Source organism: Ranitomeya imitator, chromosome 6 (assembly GCF_032444005.1).
Source record: "Ranitomeya imitator isolate aRanImi1 chromosome 6, aRanImi1.pri, whole genome shotgun sequence".
NCBI lineage: Eukaryota > Metazoa > Chordata > Amphibia > Anura > Dendrobatidae > Ranitomeya > Ranitomeya imitator.
The window spans coordinates 414,148,720-414,171,814 of NC_091287.1; the positions used below are offsets into that span (position 1 = coordinate 414,148,720).

General features: G+C 43.4%; 1 protein-coding gene across 1 annotated transcript in view; it reads left to right on the plus strand.

Annotated features, from left to right (window-relative positions):
- Positions 1-7,258: 7,258 nt before the first annotated feature.
- The window catches only part of MEP1B (meprin A subunit beta), a 115,681-nt gene continuing 99,844 nt past the window's right edge, over positions 7,259-23,095 (plus strand). The window contains exons 1-4 of the mRNA XM_069731258.1: positions 7,259-7,394; positions 20,493-20,511; positions 20,621-20,671; positions 20,756-20,796. Coding sequence (XP_069587359.1) covers positions 7,317-7,394; positions 20,493-20,511; positions 20,621-20,671; positions 20,756-20,796 — 189 coding nt within the window. The 5' untranslated portion in view covers positions 7,259-7,316. The remainder of the gene's footprint in view (positions 7,395-20,492; positions 20,512-20,620; positions 20,672-20,755; positions 20,797-23,095) is intronic.

The window sequence follows — 23,095 nt, forward strand, 5'->3', positions numbered from 1 at the left end:
TCAAGAGAGGCCTGGATGTCTTCCTGGAGCAGAACAATATTGTATCATACAATTATTAGGTTCTGTAGAAGGACGTAGATCTGGGTATTTATTATGATGGAATATAGGCTGAACTGGATGGACAAATGTCTTTTTTCGGCCTTACTAACTATGTTACTATGTTACTATGTTACTATTTAATGCCTCCTCACTACCTACTTCCTTTAATGCTCTAAATGCTTTCTTTTTGTCACTTATCGCGCTCCTTACAGCTCTATTTAGCCATATTGGTTTCCTCCTATTTCTAGTATGTTTATTCCCATACGGTATATACTGTGCACAGGTCCTATCCAGGATGCTAATAAATGTCTCCCATTTTCTTTGTGTATTTTTGTGTCTCAGGATATCGTCCCAGTTAATTGCACCAAGATCCTCTCTCATCCGTTGGAAATTTGCCCTCCTAAAATTTAGTGTCCTTGTAAGCCCTCTACTACAAATCTTATTAAAGGATACATGAAAACTTATTATTTTGTGATCGCTATTTCCCAAGTGACCCCCAACCCTTATATTTGCTATGCAGTCTGGCCTGTTGGTTAATATTAGGTCTAGCAGTGCCCCCCTTCTTGTTGGGTCCTGAACCAGCTGTGAAAGGTAATTGTCTCTCATAGTTGTCAAAAACCGATTACCTTTGCTGGAACTGCATGTTTCTGTTCCCCAATCTATTTCAGGGTAGTTGAAGTCCCCCATAATAATGACTTCTCCTTGAGTCGCAGCTTCATCTATTTGCTTTACAAGGATATTCTCCATTGCTTCCATTATTTTTGGAGATTTATAACAAACCCCTATCAGTAATTTATTATTTTTTCCCCCTCCCCTTATCTCCACCCACAGGGATTCTACATTTTCATTAAATTCACCTATATTATCACGCAGGATGGGTTTTAAGGACGATGTTACATACAGACACACCCCTCCCCCTCGCTTATCTGTTCGGTCATTTCTGAACAGGCTATAGCCCTGCAAGTTAACAGCCCAGTCATGGCTCTCATCCAGCCACGTTTCGGATATCCCCACCATGTCATAATTATGCTCCAACAACATTAGTTCTAATTCGTCCATTTTGTTGGCGAGGCTTCTGGCATTAGTATACATGCACTTGATGTTCTTCTCTGTACCTCTATTCTTTCTTAAATTATTAACTGTTCTAACCCCACCCCCCATGCCACCGCCACCCCCAACTTCCTTATTTGTGCCCAGGTCTCTGTCTGCACTATCTTCCCCTCCTATAAATTGAATACCCTCCCCCCCAATTCCTAGTTTAAACACTCCTCCAACCTTCTAGCCATTTTCTCCCCCAACACAGCTGCACCTTCCCCATTGAGGTGCAGCCCGTCCCTAGCGTAGAGCCTGTAGCCAACTGAAAAGTCGGCCCAGTTCTCCAGGAACCCAAACCCCTCCTTCCTACACCAATTCTTGAGCCACTTATTAACCTCCCTAATCTCCCGTTGCCTCTCTGGCGTGGAATGTGGTACAGGCAGTATTTCGGAAAATACCACGTTGGAGGTCCTTGCTTTCAGCTTGCGGCCTAATTCCCTGAAATCATCTTTAAGGACCTTCCACCTACCTCTAACTTTGTCATTTGTGCCAATGTGCACCATGACCGCTGGGTCCCCACCAGCCCCTCCCAGTAATCTGTCCACCCGATCAGCGATGTGTCGGACTCGAGCGCCAGGTAGGCAGCACACTGTTCGACAATCCCTGTCTTTGTGACAGATTGCCCTATCTGTTCCCCTAATAATTGAGTCTCCCACTACCAGCACCTGTCTGGCCTGCCCTGCTCTCCTATTTCCCTCCTTACTGGAGCAGTCACTTCTCCGGCTTTCAGAGGACATATATGCATTATATGCATTTGCAGAGTGTGCCAAGCACATTTAATAGCTGTACAGTGTGTGCAGAATTATTAGGCAAGTTGTATTTTAGTGGAATATTTTTATTATTGATCAACAACTATGTTCTCAATCAACCCAAAAGACTTATAAATATCAAAGCTTAATATTTTTGGAAGTTGGAGTAGGTTTAGATTTGGCTATCTTAGGAGGATATCTGTTTGTGCAGGTAATTATTACTGTGCAGAATTATTAGGCAACTTAATAAAAACCAAATATATTCCCATCTCACTTGTTTATTTTCACCAGGTAAACCAATATAACTGCACAAAATTTAGAAATAAACATTTCTGACATGCAAAAACAAAACCTCCAAAAATTAGTGACCAATATAGCTGCAGCACCCCAGGGTCCTAGTTGTCGCAGTGGTATTGCTTTCCTCTCGGGGAGAGTGATGCTACGTTTGGAGGCAAAGAAGGATAACTGCATCCAGGTATCACAAACATGCAACACATTTCACACCCCAGACCACCAGGGGGAGCTTCTGCTCCTATTTATTAGGTCACTCCCCATATATATATATGTCTGAGGTGGACAGAGGGTCCAAGGAGCTGTGCGTGCCCTCAGAGCTGCAGCTCCCAGAAAGAGACACTCAGAAGGCAGAACTGTATTGCAGTGAGCGTGAAGGAAGTCAGAGCAAAGGAGAGGATACCAGAAGGGGACCAGCCCTGCACAGGCTGCCTCTGACGCGCAGAATCCCGGTAGCCGGAACACCGAGGGAGTAAGGAGCTTTATGCTTTACTCCAGAGACCGGCAGGACGGCTAATTGAAGGTTACTTGTCTGCACCTACACCCAGGAGGCACGGTGGCATCCCTCAGAGGCCGGGGCATGCTAGACTCCCTATAAACAGCCTCAAGCCACCAGTCATACGGGTTTTGTCCTATCCGACTACGGGGGACAGAGAGAGAGACACCACATCTGTGAGGCCCTTATTTGAAGCTTATGCAGTAAGGGACTTCACCACTACAATGCAAGGGAAGGCTATTGATTTCCACCTGGACAAGGGGACTCTGGACTTGCCTCCAAACCGGCCGGACTCTGCCTGCCCTGTGATCTGGTGCTCTGGACAGTGGAGGTCTTCTGGATCAAAATATGGAAAAATTATAGCTCTCAAAATGTGGTAACGCCAAAAAATATTTTTTGCAATAAACAGCGTCTTTTAGTGTGTGACGGCTGCCAATCATAAAAATCGCTAAAAAACCGTAAGTAAAAGTAAAAGTAAATCAAACCCCCTTCATCACCCCCTTAGTCAGGGAAAAAGAAAAAAAATGTATTTATTTCCATTTTCCCATTAGGGTTAGGGCTAGGGTTAGAGTTAGGGCTAAGGTTAGGGTTAGGGCTAGGGTTAGGGCTAGGGCTAGGGCTAGGGTTAGGGCTAGGGTTTGGACTACATTTACAGTTGGGATTAGGGTTAGGGGTGTGTCAGGGTTAGGGGTTTGGTTAGGTTTATGGTTGGGATTAGGGTTAGGGGTGTGTTGGAGTTGGGGTAAGGGGTGTGGTTGGGATTAGGGTTAGGAATGTGTTTGGGTTAGGGTTTCAGTTAGAATTGGGGGTTTCCACTGTTTAGGCACATCAGGGCTCTCCAAACGCGACATGGCATCCGATCTCAATTCCAGCCAATTCTGCGTTGAAAAAATAAAACAGTGCTCCTTCCCTTCCGACCTCTCCCGTGCACCCAAACAGGGGTTTACCCCAACATATGGGGTATCAGCGTACTCAGGACAAATTGGACAACAACTTTTGGGGTCCAATTTCTCTTGTTAACCTTGGGAAAATAAAAATTTGGGGGGGCTAAAAAAACATTTTTGTAGGAAAAAAAATGATTTTTATTTTCACGGCTCTGCGTTACAAACTGTAGTGAAATACTTGGGGGTTCAAAGTTCTCACAACACATCTAGATAAGTTCCTTGGGGGGTCTAGGTTCCAATATGGGGTCACTTGTGGGGGGTTTCTACTGTTTAGGTACATCAGGGGCTCTGCAAATGCAACGTGACGCCTGCAGACCAATCCATCTAAGTCTGCATTCCAAATGGCACTCCTTCCCTTCCGAGCTCTGCCATGCGCCCAAACGGTGGTTCCCCCCACATGTGGAGTATCAGCGTACTCAGGATAAATTAGACAACAACTTTTGTGGTCCAATTTCTCCTGTTACCCTTGGGAAAATACAAAACTGGGGGCTAAAAAATAATTTTTGTGGAAAAAAAAATATATATTTTCACGGCTCTGCGTGATAAACTGTAGTGAAATACTTGAGGGTTCAAAGCTCTCACAACACATCTAGATAAGATCCATAGGGGGTCTACTTTCCAAAATGGTGTCACTTGTGGGGGGATTCAATGTTTAGGCACATCAGGGGCTCTCCAAATGCAACATGATGTCCCATCTTAATTCCAGCCAATTTTGCATTGAAAAGTCAAACCGCGCTCCTTCCCTTCCGAGCTCTGCCATGCGCCCAGTTTTTTTACCCCCACATATGGGGTATCAGCGTTCTCAGGACAAATTGCACAACAACTTTCGGGGTAAAATTTCTTCTATAACCCTTGGGAAAATAAAAAATTGGGGGCAAAAAGTTCATTTTTGTGAAAAAATATTATTTTTTATTTTTACGGCTCTACATTATAAACTTCTGTGAAGCATTTTTTGGGTGAAAGTGCTCACCACACATCTAGATAAGTTCCTTAAGGGGTCTACTTTCCAAAATGGTGTCACTTGTGGGGGGTTTCAATGGTCAGGCACATCAGGGGCTCTCCAAACGCAACATGTCGTCCCATCTCAATTCCAGTCAATTTTGCATTGAAAAGTCAAATGGCGCTCCTTCCCTTCCGAGCTCTGCCATGCGCCCAAACAGTGGTTTACACCCACATATGGGGTATCAGCATACTCTGAACAAATTGCACAACAACTTTTGGGGTACAATTTCTTCTAGTACCCTTGGTAAAATAAAACAAATTGGAGCTGAAGTAAATTTTTTGTGTTTTTTTTAAACATTCCAAAAATTCCTGTGAAGCACCAGAAGGGTTAATAAACTTCTTGAATGTGGTTTTGAGCACCTTGAAGGGTGCAGTTTTTAGAATCGTGTCACACTTGGTTATTTTCTATCATATAGACCCTCAAAATGACTTCAAATGTGATGTGGTCCCTAAAAAAAATGGTGTTGTAAAAATGAGAAATTGCTGGTCAACTTTTAACCCTTATAAATTTTGTTTCCAAAATTGTGCTGATGTAAAGTAGACATGTGGGAAATGTTACTTATTAAGTATTTTGTGTGACATATCTCTGTGATTTAAGGGCATAAAAATTCAAAGTTGGAAAATTGCGAAATTTTCATAATTTTGGCCAAATTTCCGTTTTTTTTCACAAATAAACACATGTATGATCAAAGAAATTTTACCATGATCATGAAGTATGATATGTCTCGAGAAAACTGTCAGAATCCCCGGGATCCATTGAAGCGTTCCAGAGTTATAACCTCATAAAGGGACAGTGGTCAGAAATTTAAAAATTGGCCCGGTCATTAACGTGCAAACCACCCTCAGGGCTTAAGGGGTTAAACACTCCTCTAACCTAGCCATTTTCTCCCCCCAGTACAGCTGCACCCTCCCCATTGAGGTGCAACTTGTCGCTAGCTTAGAACCTGTAGCCAACTGAGAAATCGGCCCAGTTCTCCAGGAACCCAAACCCCTCCTTCCTACACCAATTCTACACCAATTCCTGAGATGTTAATGATTTATTTATTTCACTGCATATTAGAAAACAAACAGTGGCTTGAGGCTATGTGCACACGTACAGGTTTCTTCGCGTTTTTTTCGCGTTTTTTTGCGCTAAAAATGCTATAACAACTCATTAAAAACGCATACATTATGCATTCTATCATTTAGAATGCATTCTGCATGTTTTGTGCACATGGATGCGTTTTTTTCCGCGAAAAAAACGCATCGCGGTAAAAAAATGAGCATGTTCATTATTTTTGCGGATTTTCTGCGTTTTCCCCGCAATTCTATGCATTTGGGAAAAATCGCACCAAAAACGCGTCAAAAATGCGGTAAAAACGCATGCGGATTTCTGGCAGAAATCTCCGGTTTTTGTCAGGAAAATTTCTGCAAGAAATCCTGACGTGTGCACATACCCTAAAAGGACAGTATTTCCAAAGGCGGAGGTGGGTGGGAAGAGTACACACAGCGGTGTAAAGGACAGAACTCCCACAGATATGGATGCAGAGTACAAACAGCGGTTTTTAACACAGTAGTAGCACAGTACTACCACAGATCTGTTTTGCAGAGAACAGTGTTTTTAAGCAGAGTGCTCAGTCACTATCTGTCCCTCACTCCAGCTGCATCCTATCCCTACATTATTGAGAGCATAATGGTGGCGGCACTAGTGATCCGGCATTTATACAGGCCAGGTCACATGCTGCACTGGGCAATCACAGCCATGCCAATACTTGTCACGGCTGTGATGGCTCCAGAAGTACCCACGGTCTAAAAGCATGTTGATTGACTGCACAGCAACCTTTCAACAAGCTTTATTAGACAGGCAAACCTGAACAGAAAACTGGACATACAGTAAAAAGTCCGTGTTCAGGGTTCAGTACTGGACACTAGGTGGGGAGAAACATAGGGATTCAGAAAGGGAATTTCTGTGGAGTGGTCAACCCCTTTAAGCTTCCTGAGAAAAAAATTATTAGTCTGTCTAGCTCAGTCAGGATAACGTGCAGGAGAAGGTTTACATGTTTTCTAGCTTCTGTACAAATTCAATGGTTTTGACAGATCAGTGGTGTGGGACAATAACATTTGTTACCTACATTATCCAGGGGATGAAAAAAGCAAGAGAAAACATGAAGGGAATGACATCTTCAGTCTAGAAACTATCAGTGCCCATGTTTAAATGCTAAATGTTTAACCGTTCATTTGTCAGCTGATCACATCATCCTGAATTCCAGATATGTTGGATATCAGTGGTACCCAACAGACACCATTGACTATAATCAGGTCCACTTGGTGTCCATCATCCAGTGTTTTTGGCCATCTGCTATAGAGGTTCTGAATGGAAGCCCCAACACAGATGTGAACAGAGCCTTAACCTGTGATATCTCTATGTCTACCCCCTGACTTGTCAATCCTTTTGGTGGATGCTCCATTGCCCTACATTAAGTTCATACTGCAAACCAAAACAATTTTCATTTATTTCCCCTCAAATTAGGTTTACTAACAGAGTTTTGATAACTACCAGTACAGATTACCTGTATAGGAAGCATATTGCATGTTGAGGTCCAAGGATCTTCAACATTCGATAAACTGTAACTGCTAAGTCAGATGCTAGGACAAAGTACAAGATTATAAAAAGTCATATAAAAGGAACAGCTTAACCAGTATTATAGTCCTTGTAAGCTAATGACACGAAAGAGCTCTACAATGGACCTTATTACTGTCCCTCTTGTTCTGCTTCTACTACAATCAGTCGTTGGAAAGGTGAGTCCATTAAGTATTTTTAATGTTTTCTCATCTAAGTAAACATGGTGTTGTTTTTGGTTTTATGAATGTTTCACTATTCCATACTATTGTTAAACCCGTTCAGCTATCATCATCTGTATTTAAAGGAGAGTATCATTCTCTACCAGTTTTCTATAATGCAGAGTTGTGGTGAGGCAACATATATTAATTGTATGTGCTCAGTAAAAAAAAAAAAATACAACTCCGTTTACAATGACAATTGTAGTGTTTTACTTGTCTTTTACGGCTTGTTTCATGCACAGCTTTCTTGTTGAACAATATTTTTCTTTATCTTTTTGAGGTCTAGGTTACAATTTAACATCTCTAGTTAAAACATAACAAATAACAAGGATTTTAGTTTGTAGTATTGTACGGGTTCATCTAGCGCCTTTTAAAAACGCAATCTGGTCTGTGCATTTTTTCAAGCTTTTAATCATCTCTATAGAACTTTAGAAAGCATACATATACAATGTGATACTTTAAAAAGCAATGCATATTACAAATATAAAAATACTGACATTTTAAAATGTTTTTATATATGGTTTAAAGTTTCTTAAAGACCACTGTGAAAGAACTTATCTAATAATGTTCCTGTAGAATAGATTTAATAAACTACAAATTGACACTAGTGACTTTTTAAATACTACACTTTGAGGGTAAGAAAAAAAACTTAGTTGGGGACACTTTCAAAAAAATATTTACTTTTTGGGGATTTTTTTTAAGGTAACTGCCCTGGATTAGAAAAGAAACCATTTCAATGGTGATATATGAGGAAACTTCACATATAGCAGCAGAATGGAAAAATACACAAACATGGAGCACTTATGCAAAATATATATTAACTTCAGTGCAAAAATTCTAGCTATTAGCTGCAAGACACAATCATCTGGCAGATTCACCATGTAGTCAGAAGAGTCTGGATATTAGCAGATTGTCAGAATCAGTGATGTAACTGAAGTCTGATGGGCCCCAATGCAAAATTTGAACCTGGCCCCCCACTCTCACCCCCCAAAGGTTGGACAGATGTATGGGCCCTTCTAGCATTCTAAATCATATACAGACATATGTACTAATGTCTCCCATCCTGGTATATATGTCCCCAATCCTTGACCCATTCCTGGTATGTACTCTATGTCCTTAATCTTGGGCCCCTTCCTGGTATATATGTCCCCCCATCCTGATATAAATTAATCCCATACTGGCATGTATGTCCCCAATTATTGTATATGTCCCCATCCTGATATAAATGAATCCCTTTACAGTTGTGATCAAAAGTTGACATACCCCGGCAGGATTTTTGCTTTCTTGGCCTTTTTTTTCAGAGTATATGAAAGATAACACCATAACTTTTTCTCCACTCATGGTTAGTGGTTGGGTGAAGCCATTTATTGTCAAACTACTGTGTTTTCTCTTTTTAAATGATAATGACAATCCAAAACATCCAAATGACCCTGATCAAAAGTTCACATGCCCTGGTGATTTTGGCCTGATAACATGCACATAAGTTGACACAAATGGGTTTGAATGGCTACTAAAGGTAATATCCTCACTTATGACCTGTTTGCTTGTAATCAGTGTGTGTGCATAAAAGCTGAGTGAGTTTCTGGGATCCAGACAGACTCTTGCATCTTTCATCCAGCCACTGATGTTTCTGGATTGTGAGTCATGGGGAAAGCAAATGAATTGTCATCGGATCTATGGCAAAAGGTAGCTGAACTGTATAAAACAGGAAAGGGATACAAAAAGATATCCAAGGAATTGATAATGCCAGTCAGCAGCATTTGAACTGTAATTAACACATGGTAAATCAGGGGCCCTGTAAAAACAAAACCACAGTCAGGTGGACCAACAAAAATGTTGTCAATACGGAGGCACTTGAAGAAAAATGGGCTGCATGGTCGAGTCGTTTGAAGAAAGCCATTACTGCACAAATGTCACAAAGTATTCCACCTACAATATGCAAAAGAGCACCGAAACAAGCCTCAAAACTTCTGGAACAAGGTGGAGTGATGAGACTAAAATTGAACTTTTTGGCCACAACCATAAACATTAGATTCGCTGATGTTTTGGGGATGTGTGAGCTACAAAGGCAGAGGAAACTTGGTTACTGTTGAAGAAAAGATGAATGCAGCACATTATCAGCAAATACTGAAGTCAAATTTGCAATCATCAGCCTGGAAGCTGCACATAGGACATACTTGGAGGTTCCAACATGACAACGATCCAAAACACAAGGCCAAGTCAACCTGTCATTGGCTACAGTAGAACAAAGTGAAGGTCCTGGAGTGGCCATCTCAGTCTCCTGACCTCAATATCATTGAGCCACTCTGGGGAGATCTCAAGTGCCCAGTACATGCTAGACAGCCCAGTAATTCTCATTAATATTCCCTGCATGCTTTCTGTCTCGTTTAAGTGTGCCCTCCAGAATTCACACTCAGAGTGTGATAACTCTCCTACATCCATGACTTTTTCATTTCAAATTCCCTTAACTTTCTGGCTGTTACTGAAAACTGAATCCAGCAGTCAGACACCACCACTACTGCTGCTGTTTCGTATGGTGGCCTTAATTTTCACATACCCTTACACCTGAAAGCAGACAAGGTGGAGGTGTTAGTTTGCACCTATCAACCAAATGTACTTTTCAGGTTATCCCCCAGTACCCTCATTTATCATCTATTCTTTTGAGGTCCACACTGTCAGACTCTACAGGTCTTTCTCCTTGAGAGTGGCGGTTGTGTATCGCCCTTCGTGCCACTCCCTTCCGTTCTTGGATCACTTTGCCACAGGGCTTCCACATTTTGTATCCCATGACATCCCAATTCTCTCTCCACATCTGCCAATCATATTTTATCTCTAACCTCCTTTTTAAACCTTTCATAGCTTACTAACTCTCCTACACATGGAGACGGAAATACGCAGGACTTGATATTCTACTGACTCTGCTCAGTGCATGAAATTACTAACTCCCATCTCCCACCCTCTGACAGCAACATTCTTTCATTCTCTGTCAGTAACTGTCACCACGCTCTGGACACCCCCACTTTCCACACTTTTAGAACTATACGTGTTATTAACACGCAGAAACTTATAAAGAATTTGCAGTCATCATTCGCCCCAATCTCCTCCCTCATGTTCTGACTGTACACTGAAACATTATAATGATACATTGCAGAGTGCCCTGGATGAAGCTGCACCTCCTACACATAAAATCCAATTTGGCCTAAGATTTCATCCATTATAAAATTATGCTTAAAACATATAACTCTGCCCTTCACCTCTCCAAACAAACCTCTTTCAGCACCATCATTATCACAATATCCAACAATCCTAAACGTCTCTGAGACACTTTTCATTCCCTCCTAAAACCAAAAGTACAGGACCTGACCATCAACCTCAGTGTTGAGGGTCTGGACAATAATTCAAAAAAAAATTGACCATATCCGACAGAAATCCAAATACCTTATCCCAATCCGTTAATATCTTGCACAGTCATCCATCCCCCACTGCATCTATCACATTGTCTTTCAACTAGTCAGGAAAAAAGAAGGGATCAGACTCCTTGCATCTTCTCGCCCTATAACTTGCAATAGACCCTATTCCCTCATATCTCCTCCAGTCCTTTTCCCCGGCTGTCACCACTGACCTAGCTAATATATTCAACCTCTTTCTCTCTCTCATCTGGTATCTCTCCCTCTTCATTTAAACACACCAGCATACACCCATTACTTAAAAAACATACCTCGACTCAAACTGTGCAGCCAACTATAGATCTGTCTCTAATCTTCCCTTCATCTCCAAACTCCTTGAGTGCTTAGTCCACTCCCATCTAATCCACTATCTCCTAGATAGCTCTCTTCTTGACTCTCTAAAATCCAGTTTAAACTCTTTACACTCTACTGAAACTGCCCTCACTTAAGTCTCTAATGATCTACCAACAACTAAATCTAATGGTCAATACTCCACACTGATTCCCCTGGATCTCTCTGCAGAATTTGACACTATGGATCACCAGCTCTTCCTTACTATGTTATGCTCTATCAGCTTCAAGGATACCGTTCTCTCCTGGTTCTCCTCCTATCTCTCTGACCGCTCCTTCACTGTATCTTTTGCTGGTTTCTCTCCTATTCTTCTTAATGTCAGGGTTCCTCAAGGATCAGTCCTCGGTCCCCTCCTATTCTCCTTTTATACTGCCCCTATTAGACAAATAATCAGGTTTGATTTTCAGTACAATTTCTATGCCAAGGATACCCAATTATACACCTCTACTCCTGACATCACGCCTGCATTATTACAAAACTTCAGTGATTGTCTTTCCGCTGTCTCCAACATTATGTCCTGCCTTTATCTGAAATTGAATCTGTGAAAAACTGACCTCCTTGTGTTTCCTCCCTCCACTAACCTACCTATGCCATCTTTGTGTGTGGTTCTACCATTACTCATTGCTCATGCTGTAGTTGTGTTCTGCAGCCACCTCCAGTTGTAGTCTGCTCAGCGTGTGTCACTGCCTCATACATTGTCCTTTTTTGCATTAGTGCAGCTCATTTTTCCTGATTTCTCCTATTAGTGTGGTTACATCCGTATCCAGCTAGATTGCTTGAAAACACTATATAGGAGTAGATAGAAGAGCTTTTCTGCAGCCTTGCAGCGCTGTTCACGGCTGTCTGCGAGGTCTGTGTGTGTGAGTGCAGCTCACGCTGTAGTTGTGTTCTACAGCCACCTCCGGTTGTAGTCTGCCCAGCGTGCGTCACTGCCTCATACATTGTCCTTTTTTGCATTAGTGCAGCTCATTTTTCCTGATTTCTCCTATTAGTGTGGTTCCATCCGTATCCAGCTAAATTGCTTGAAAACACTATATAGGAGTAGATAGAGGAGCCTTTCTGCTGGCTTGTGCCCTGCAGCCCAAGCCAGATTAGTATTAGCCTATTTTTGGAGCCTCATCTATTGCATTGTAGGTTACCTTCCTGCATTGGAATAGCTACAAAAAAGTTTGTGATACTATCAGTTTTACATCTCTGGGCACATCCAGTGTCTTTTTGTGAAAAAAAACAAAAAGTTAATAAAGTTCACCAAACACTCCACTTTACAGTTGCGTAGGCTACATTAGCTAATATTAAAGTCTAGTCCACACTTTATAAAATTAGTTTTTCTTATACCTGTTAGCAGCTGTTCAGGAATAAGCACACTAAGCCCTTAGTACTTTTCTGCCTATCTTTATCAGTCTACCAAGATGAAGAAGGCAGGGACTAAGGCACGTGGTCGTGGGGGCGTGGAGTTTCTGCAGGGAGAGGACGTGGGGATTCTGTGCCTGCTGCGGGCACCAGTGACTCAGCATCCCCCAGTTTTACCAGGGAACAGTCCTTTATGCGCAGCTTTGTAGGAGCTCGCCGTACCCCACTACTGCAGGACGAACAAATTGAAGCCGTTGTCGGATGGATGGCAGCTAACGCATCAACTTCAATTAGTTCCAGATCCTCTCAGGTCCAGACGCCTGAAGAGCATCCATCTGTCTCTTCACCACCTGCCAAATTGCCCAGGCAGTCAGAGAGCCCTGGACAGGAGCCATCTCTACTTCTGTTCTCTGAATCTGTTGGCTTGGAAAGAGGGGGCCAGCCAAGCAGCATTCGAGAACTTGAAGAAGAGATAGTATGCAGTGATGCACAACAGCTTTGTCTCTCTGAATCTGAAGAGGCGGGTGGGCCAGTGCTTATGGTCAGCACACCTCAGTACGCATCTGATGATGAGACTCAGGTGCCACTTTCTGGTGCATACTGTGCTGTCAAGACTACACAGGAGAAGCAGTCATTTGAAGAGAGTAGTGTAGATGATGAGGTCCTTGACCCATCATGGCGTGAGGTACAGGAAGGTGGTGGGAGCAGCTCTGAGGAAGAGATTCCCCGAACGGCCAAAAAAGGAGGGAGAAGGAGGAGCCAGACTCTGTTGCCTGTAGCCTCCACTTTGGCACCCATTAGGAGCATGCCTCTTCCAAAACCCAAAACGGGCGCTCCTAAGACTTGCAGTACCTGGTCCTTTTTTGACACAGTTGCAGATGACATTTGCTTTGTCAAATGCAAGCTGTGTAATCTGAAAGTGAAAAGAGGGAAAAGTGTCAGCAACCTCAATACCACAAATATGTGGAAACATGTGCGGACCAAGCAGGTGGTGGAGTTACAAAGACACACTGGAGACCTAGGCCAACCTGCAGCGCCACCTACCACCTCTTCAGCTCGTGTTGTAGCCTCTTGCTCCAGCTCACACACAGCTGGTTCGGCCTCCTCACAGGATCGCCATGGAAGAAACTCTGGCACTGTTGTACAGACACACAGTGTCATTCCACCCACAGCACCAGGTTCTCTGTCATCCTCACACTCCCAGGCCAGTCTACAGCCATCGGTAGCACAGGCATGGGAGAAAAGGTGCCCATACTCGGCAAACCACCCCCGAGCACATGCTCTGAATGCTGGCATTGCAAAACTACTGTCCCTTAAAATGCTCTCATTCAGGCTGATGGAGACTGACACCTTCCGTAACTTCATGGCATTGGCAGTCCCACAATACAACGTGCCCAGCCACTTTTATTTCAGCAGGCAAGCCGTCCCTGCCATGCAAAAGCATGTGGAGGGAAAAATTAAACATGCGCTACTAAACGCCGTCAGTAGCAAGGTCCACTTGACCACCGATGCGTGGACCAGTAACCATGGACAAGGACGATATCTTTCCCTCACTGCCCATTGGGTAAATGTTGTGCAGCCGGGTACAGATCTTGAGAGTGACGCTGTACGTGTTCTGCCAACTCCACAGATTGCAGGAATCCAGTCTGTACACATTGACTCCTCCTCATACTCCAGTTCCTCTGAATCAGCGCTGCAGGACCCATCACAGTCTACCTCCACATAAACCCGTGAATGCTTACCTGTTACGACCGATATGAGCACAGCCGTGGCCAAACGTCAAGAGGCCGTATTGAAATTAATTTCTTTGGGGAATCGAAACCACACAGCGCAGGAGCTCTGGAATGCCATCAAGCAGGAGAGCGACGTGTGGTTTGTGCCAGCAAATCTCCAGCCAGGCATGGTAGTGTGTGACAATGGCTAAAATCTGGTGGCAGCTCTGGGCCTAGGCAACCTCACTCACATCCCATGTCTGGCACATGTGCTCAACTTGGTCGTGCAGAGTTTTTTGAAGGACTATCCTGATATTGATGCACTGCTGCACAAGGTCCGCATAGAGTGCGCTCACTTGCGGCGTTCCAGCATGGCAAGATCGTGCATTGCAGCTCTGCAGCACTGATTCTGCCTTCCGGAACATCGCATCATATGTGACCTACCCACCAGGTGGAATTCAACGTTACATATGTTGGAGAGCTTGTGTGAGCAGCAGGCAGCAGTAATGGAGTACCAGCTGCATCAGGAGCAAAAAAGTCGCACTGCGCGCCGTTCACACTTCACCACCACTGTGTGGGCCTCTATGAAGGACATCTGCCACGTTTTGCATGCCTTCTATGAGTCAACACAGATGGCAAGTGCAGATGATGCACTAGTCAGCATGACTATCCCCCTTATCTGCCTGCTTGAAAAAAACACTGCAAGCACTAAGGGAGGAGGTTGTGGAAGAGGTGGAGGATGAGGAGTCACAAATGCCATCTGCTTCTGGACAGTCTGCGCAACGTGGTTCCTCACAAAGGCCTAGGCAGGGGACACTTTGTGAGGAGGAGTCAATGGAGGAGGAAGACATCTGTCCAGAGGAGGGAGGTTGTCATGATTCCAATGGCAGGGAATCACAAAATGACAAGCACCAACGAGCTCTAGGGTGATGGAACCTGAGCTGACCGCGACCCTAAACCTGAACACACAAATAACAATAGCCGGGGAACGTGCCTACGTTGATCCTAGACGTCTCGCACCAGCCGAAGATCTAACTTCCCCTATAAGAAGAAACACAGACCTCTCTTGCCTCCAGAGAAATACCCCACAGAAATAGCAGCCCCCCACATATAATGACGGTGAAATGAGAGGAAGGCACATACACAGTATGAAAACAGATTTAGCAAAATGAGGCCCGCTAAAACTAGATAGCAGAGGATACAAAAGTAAACTGCGCGGTCAGCAAAAAACCCTTCAAAAAACCATCCTGTAATTACTTGAACTCATGTTCCAACTCATGGAACATGAGGAGCAATTACAGCCCACTAGAGCAACCAGCAGCAAAGAAACAATTACATGCAAGCTGGACAAGACAAAAATAAAGCAAAACGTGAAACAAGAAAATAAAAAACTTAGCTTGTCCTGAAGATTACTGAAGCCAGAAGCTGAGGTAACAAAACACTCTGATAACCTTGATAGCCGGCGGGGAAATGACAAGAAAGCCCGGTTAAATAGGAAACTCCCAAATCCTAATAGAACAGGTGGACACCAGAGACAGCAGAACACAAATCACCCAGTACCATCAGTAACCACCAGAGGGAGCCCAAAAACAGAACTCACAACAGGAGGTACACAATGCTCTAGTAGTCAGTATGTAGAGCGAGGGTGGGGTGATGCAGAGCAGGCAGAGATGACACCTCAAGCAGGAGACAGCGTTTCTTGGCGAGTTCGCAGTCAGCAGCACATGGTTGATTTCATGCTGCAGTGCCTGAGAAACGACTGCCGCATCGCCCACATTCTCAACACAGCTGATTATTGGGTGTACACCCTTCTAGATCCTCGCTACCGGGACAACTTTCAAAGCCTCATAGCACTGTTGAACCGGGAGCATAAAATGTGGGAGTACCAAGACACACTGGTGCATTCCATCATGTTCTCCAATCCACCCGAGAGCAGTGCTGCTAGTGCTTTACAAAGCAGCTCAGTGCATCGAGGAAGCTCTGCACAAAGAGGGAGCAGAAGCAGCGCCTCAGCACAAGGCAAGACCAGCATGGCCCAAATGTGGCAAAGTTTTGTGTCCCCGCCACAAATGTCTACACCATCACAGACGGCTCCAGGCAGCAGGAGGCAACGTTTCTGTCAGATGGTGACAGACTGCATGTCTTGCCCTCTCAGTGTTCTCCCACACGTCTCTTCCCCCTTCAAGTTTTGGGTCTCTAAGCTGGATACATGGCCAGAGCTTAGCCAGTATGCATTGGAGGTGCTGGCTTGCCCTGTTGCTAGTGTATTATCGGAACGCGTCTTTAGTGCCGCAGGTGGTGTACTAACAGACCGTCACATGCGACTATCCTCCGATAACGTTGACCGGCAATTTCTCCTGCTCTGTCCACATTCACACTACTACTTGCTCCAATTAGGCCTCTGGCTGCACTCTGTTTATCCTGTAATCCCTGGGCTCCAACACCGCCAGTTGCTGCTCAGAAGTGCCGTCTGCACAGTCAACTCATGCTCCAGTGTTATTGGGTTTCAGTAACGTCAGCTGATCCCCTGCTGTGTGTCCGGCAATTTCTTCTACTTCGTCCACATTCACACTACTACAGATATTAAATGTGCTCCAACTAGGCCTCTGGCTAAACTCTGTTTCTCCTGTAATCCCTGGGCTCCAACAACAACAGTAAGTGCTGTCCCCCCCACGTGGTGCTGAAGCCACCATTCATATCTTCTCTCCAGCAGCATTTGCTGTAGAGAAGATATGAAAAATCCTTTTTTTTTTTATTTTTCGTGTTTAAAATAAAGATCCCTGTCCCCACCCCCTCCCACCCCCTGTGCGCCCCCCGCTGTTAATAAAATACTCACCCGGCTCCCTCGCAGCGTCCTGTCCTCACCGCACCTTCTCCTGTATGAGCGGTCACATGGGGCCGCCCATTACAGTAATGAATATGCGGCTCCACCCCTATGGGAGGGATCTTTATTTTAAACACGGAAAAACAAAAAAAAAAGGATTTTTCATATCTTCTCTCAAGCAAACGCTGCTGGAGAGAAGATATGAATGGCGGCTTCAGCACCATGTGGGGGGGACAGCACTTACTGTAGCGCTGTCTCCTGCACGGCACACAAACTGCACACGGACAGCGTCAGTGTGCGGTACGTGTTTTACACGGACCCATTGACTTTAATGGGTCCGTGTAATCCGTGCGCTCCCATGAACACTGACATGTCTCCGTGTTTTGCACACAGACACACGGTCCATGAAAACACGCTGACATGTGCAGAGACACATTGATTTCAATGTGTCTATGTGAGTCAGTGTCTCCGGTACGTGAGGAAACTGTCACCTCACGTACCGGAGACACTGACGTGTGAAACCGGCCTAACAAAATGCTTTGGTTAATGATGACTGAGGTATTTGCTGGGTTACCACAGTAAGCTGGCACAGAGGCAACTGGCCTCAGGAGAAAGAAGGAATGCCTGGTCCTGGAGCCAAGATAGATGATAGATAGCGCATTTTGTGGATACTCATATTTTCTTTTATTTGAAACACTTAAGGCCCCTTTCACACATCAGTTTTTTGCAATCAGTCGCAATCCATTGAATTTTGATAAAAAAATGGATTCGGTGACTGATGCCATTGGATCCTTTTTTTTCTCATAGACTTGTATTAGATTGCGATAGATGGCCTCACGTTTCATCCGTTGTACGCCGGATCCATCAAAAATTGTTTGTCCAGCGGCCAGAGGCAATGGACAAAGTAACGTTTTTTGTGTACGTCGAAAAAAACGGACAGCGACGGATCCCTCACCGTCCGTCGTTTGCTAGAATGGAAGCCTAAGGCGCCGGATCCATCAAATGATGGAATCAGGCAACGGATTCCATTTTTTTCAACTGAGCATGCCCCCATCCAATTAGCCAGATCCGCTAATCGGATCCATCCAAAAAAACGGATCCGTCGCATCAGTTTTTCACAATCTGCGATGGATCCGTCGATCTGTCTAGCCAACGGATTGTGACTGATGGCAAAAAACTGATGTGTGAAAGGGGCCTAACTCTGACAAAGTAAAATAAATCCTGTGAGGGGCAATTACTTTTCACAGCACTGTAAATAGTATTCGAAATATATCTTATATTAGAAACCCAAATTCTAGAATACTACTACTTTTTAAAAAACCACCTGTCTGTGAGCACTATCATCTAAGAAAGGTTTTTAATTCTATTATATTCTACTAGATGGAGGCCCGATGCTATCGCTTCGGGAGGGCGGTAATGTCACGATTGGGGCAGGCATGCAGCGCTGTTGTTACCTAATGGCATCCTGTGATAATCTAATGACTTTTGCATCAGGGGACTCATGTGCTTGACGCCTACGCTTATATGCGTACAGAGATATTCTGGATGAAAACCTCTCCCAGAGTGCTCTGGACCTCAGACTTGGCCGAAGCTTCACGTTCCAACAAGACAATGATCCTAAGCACACAATTAAAATAACAAAGGAGAGGCTTCAGAACAACTCTGTGACCATTCTTGACTGGCCCAGCCAGAGTCCCGACCTAAACCCAATTGAGCATCTCTGGAGACCTGAAAATGGCTGTCCACCAACGTTCACCATGCAACCTGACGGGACTGGAGAGGATCTGCAAGGAAGAATGGCAGAGGATCCCCAAATCCAGGTGTGAAAAACGTGTTGCATGATTCCCTAGAAGACTCATGGCTGTACTAGCTCAAAAGGGTGCTTCTACTCAATACTGAGCAAAGGGTCTAAATACGTATGATCATGTGATATTTCAGTTTTTATTTTTTAATAAATTTGTAAAAATTTCTACATATCTGTTTTTTTCAGTCAAGATGGGGTGCAGAGTGTACATTGATGAGAAAAAATGAACTGTTTTGAATTTACCAAATGGCTTCAATGAAACAAAAAGTGAAAAATGTAAAGGGGTCTGAATATTTTCTGTACCCACTGGATTTTCCATACTGTATATACAGTATCTCACACTTTGCCTGATTCACATGAGTGCATTGGTAAATAACCTTCATATATCCATTCATAAAACAATTGCTACAGAGTATTTTTAATTTCCAAATGAATAATATGGAGTAATACTCAGTGATCTACTCGATATTCAGTGGGCACCAGTTAATATTGAGCCTACACCTCTTAACCACTTAGATGCTGCTGTAATTTTTTTTACAGTGGTATTCAAACAGTTTCATCAGTTAAGCACTCGTCATCCCCTATGGTACACTGTGTTATAAAATTACGGTATGCTTGTTGAGGTTACCATGGACCCCTTCAATGCTATCCATGTACTTCTACGAGTACAAAGCAAAATCTTTCCTTACTTAAAAAACACAAATATATATTACATATATGAAAACTATAAAAGTGCAGAGTAATACACAAAACTTTAAAACGTAACAAAAAGTTTGCAAACATGTTATAACATTATAAAAAAAATACATTTTCTCTATCTGGTGTTTACATTCCAGGCAAATATTCTTCAGTGCTAGTAGTGCCTAAAGTAAGACTTGCAAACACTATCTTATTATGAAGATGTAATCACAATCTATATTTCCATTTAAATGGTCAGTGCTATTTAAGGAAAACTTTGTGTAAATCAATAGTAAATCAATAGTATAGCTGAATACACAAAGCAGCTAAAATCCATCTTGATCAAAGCAAGACAAAGTGCCAGCACAGTCATGCATAAAGTTACGGCAGCTACTGTATTATATCCTATGGAGAGGGGGAAGACAAGTGAGGAGCAGAGTGAAAAACTAACCAGAGGCAGACAAGGCAGAAAGACAGCGTTGAAATTGGTGAGTGATTTATCTTATCAGAGATCTGGATTCACAGCTACACAGCTCGGTACTGCTGGATAATGTTTCCATTCTGCTGTATCTACTTCTGAACATGTGGTAAACAGAGAAAGAACCAATAAAGCTTTTGTTTCTGTGTGGGTAGCATCATAGCAGCTAGTGTCCTCCATTTCCTCCCACTAGTTCAGAGAGAACTAAAAATTAGAGAGTGCCTGCAGAGGGAAAACAGGTGAAATATGCAGGATACAAGTAACATAATAGGGTTGGTGGCCAGAAATAATGATTTTCCCCATGTACACATACCTGACAGCCTATTTTGAAAAGTTACTTGAAACAATAGGTTTGTTTGAATTTAACATTTTCTGAATTGCACTTAAATTACGTAATTTATCTTATTTTTCAGCCTCTTCAAGAACACACGGGTGAGTGCCATGTACACAAGGAAGAAATGTCTTTTATGTAACATGGAGGGTAATAACAGGGCAATAACGTGAATAACCAAGCAATAATCTACATGTAATCTCCTTTCAGAAGTTGATTTGGATGGCGGAAAAGACAGGGACTTATTTGACATCAACCAAGGTTTGTAAAAAGTCACAAACATTTTATTATATTTTTTGTGCAATATTTTTTTTTATTTCTTATGCTCATTTCTTGTTCTTTAAGAATTAGGCCTGAATCTTTTTGAAGGAGACATCAAATTTCTGGTGAGTTAAAATCTTAAGAGTTGATGCAAAAAATTGTACTATTAGTGTTACCTAAATGGGTTGTTTTATCTCTTTCCATTTTATAATGATAAATATAGATATCAAAGAGGAATGTCCTCACTCTTCCTGCTCTATGGACCTGGGTAGAGAGTCATTGTCTCTGGAAGATTCAGCCGTCCCATGTATTGCACAGCATATAATGCTAGATAACAGCAATTTCCAGGGATTTATCATCTTAAACTGATAGCTTGTCAATTACAAATGCTAATGTTCTAAAAACGTTCAACATTCATTAAATAACAGAATATAAAAGAAGCCAGATCACAATACAAAGAAACTTTTGTATGAAAAATATATCCTTCTCAAAGGTAAAGGAGTAAAGGAGCAGTCCAGTTTATAAAAAATATTGTTTATCCACTGAATCAATGTGGGTTCTTTATTGAGGGACTTATTTTTATGTTTTTTTCCATGCCATATCACTGTGGTCATGAGGACTGGAATACCCCTTCAAGATCATAGCTAAGACACTTTATTTCTTTAAAAGCACTTAACGTTAGTTTAAGCCCTTCATGAACACAGGTATTTTCATTTTTGCATTTTCTTTTTTCGCTCCCTTTCTACCCAGAGCCATACTTTTTATATGGCCATGTGAGGGCTTGTTTTTTGAGGAACAAGTTGTACTTTGAATGACACCATTGATTTTAACATATCATGTACTGGAAAATGGGAGAAAAATTCCAAATGCAGTGAAATTGTAAAAAAAAAAGTGAAATTCCACAGTTGCTTTTTTCTGACATCCGACGTACTATCCCTTCCATGTGGGCTGGACCCATCTGACCATGGACGGGCCAGTACGTCATAGGCGATCAGCCGCACTCACTGGGGGAGCACGGCCGATCACAGCGGTGTATCTGCTGATTCTCACAGCTGACACCCGGTCACTGACAGCTCCAGGCATTTTAACCCCAGAACACTGCGATCAAACAAGAATGCAGCGTTCCGCTGCCATAGAGAAGCATCGCGCAGAGAGGGGGCTCCCTGTGTGCTTCCCTCAGACCCTCAGAACAATGCGATGTGATCGCGTTGTTCTGAGGTTCTCCCTGACTGCAGATCCCCGGATCCAAGATGGCCACAGGTCCTGCAGGGAAGTGGCTTGTCAGTGCCTGCTGAGAGCTAATCTGACAGAGTGCTGTGCAAAGTGTCAGATCAGCGATCTGACTTTATACAGTGATGTCTCACCCTGGGACAACGTAAAAAAGTAAAAAAAAATTATGCTGTGTAAAAATATATTTTTTTAAATTCATAAATAAAGAAAAAATAAATTTTATTCCAATAAATACATTTCTTTATGTACCGTATATACTCGAGTATAAGCCAAGATTTTCAGCCCACTTTTTTGGGCTGAAAGTGACTCTCTCGGCTTATATTCGAGTCATTGTAGGCGGGGGGTCAGCAGGGGGAGGGGGAGCGATGCTGTGACATACTCACCTGCTCCTGGCGCGGTCCCTGCATGTCCCATGGTCTCATGGCAGCTCTTCCTGTGTTCAGCGTTCATGTGGTACCGCTCATTACAGTAATGAATATGGACGCATATTCATTACTGTAATGAGTGGTACGTGACCGCTGAACATAGGAAGATGCCGCCGTCTCCCAGAGACCATCTGACAGCGAGATGCTGCCAGGGACCACGCTGGGAGCAGGTGGGTATGATGGGGGAGGTGAGCATTGCGCGATATTCACCTGACCCTGTTCCACCACTGCGCGCTGCTCTGTCTTCCATCCTCTGCACTTACTGTTCAGGTCAGTGGGAGAGATGATGCCATTAGTGTCTGTGCTGCCCTCTGCCTCAACAGTCAGTGCAGAGGACGGAAGACAGAGCGGCACGTGGAACGAGGAAGGTGACTATCGCAAGTGCCGGGGGCCTGAGCGAAAAGAGGTGAGTATGTGATTTTTTTATTTTAATCGCAGCAATAGCATATGGGGCATAATGTATGGAGCATCTTCTGGGGCATAATGTATGGAGCATCTTATGGGGCCATAATGTATGGAGCATCTTATGGGGCCATAATGTATGGAGCATCTTATGGGGCATAATGTATGGAGCATCTTATGGGGCCATAATGTATGGAGCATCTTATGGGGCATAATGTATGGAGCATCTTATGGGGCCACAATGTATGGAGCATCTTATGGGGCCACAATGTATGGAGGATCTTATGAGGCCATAATGTGTGGTCTGTGGAGCATCTTATGGGGCATAATGTATAGAGCATCTTATGGGGCCATAATGTATGGAGCA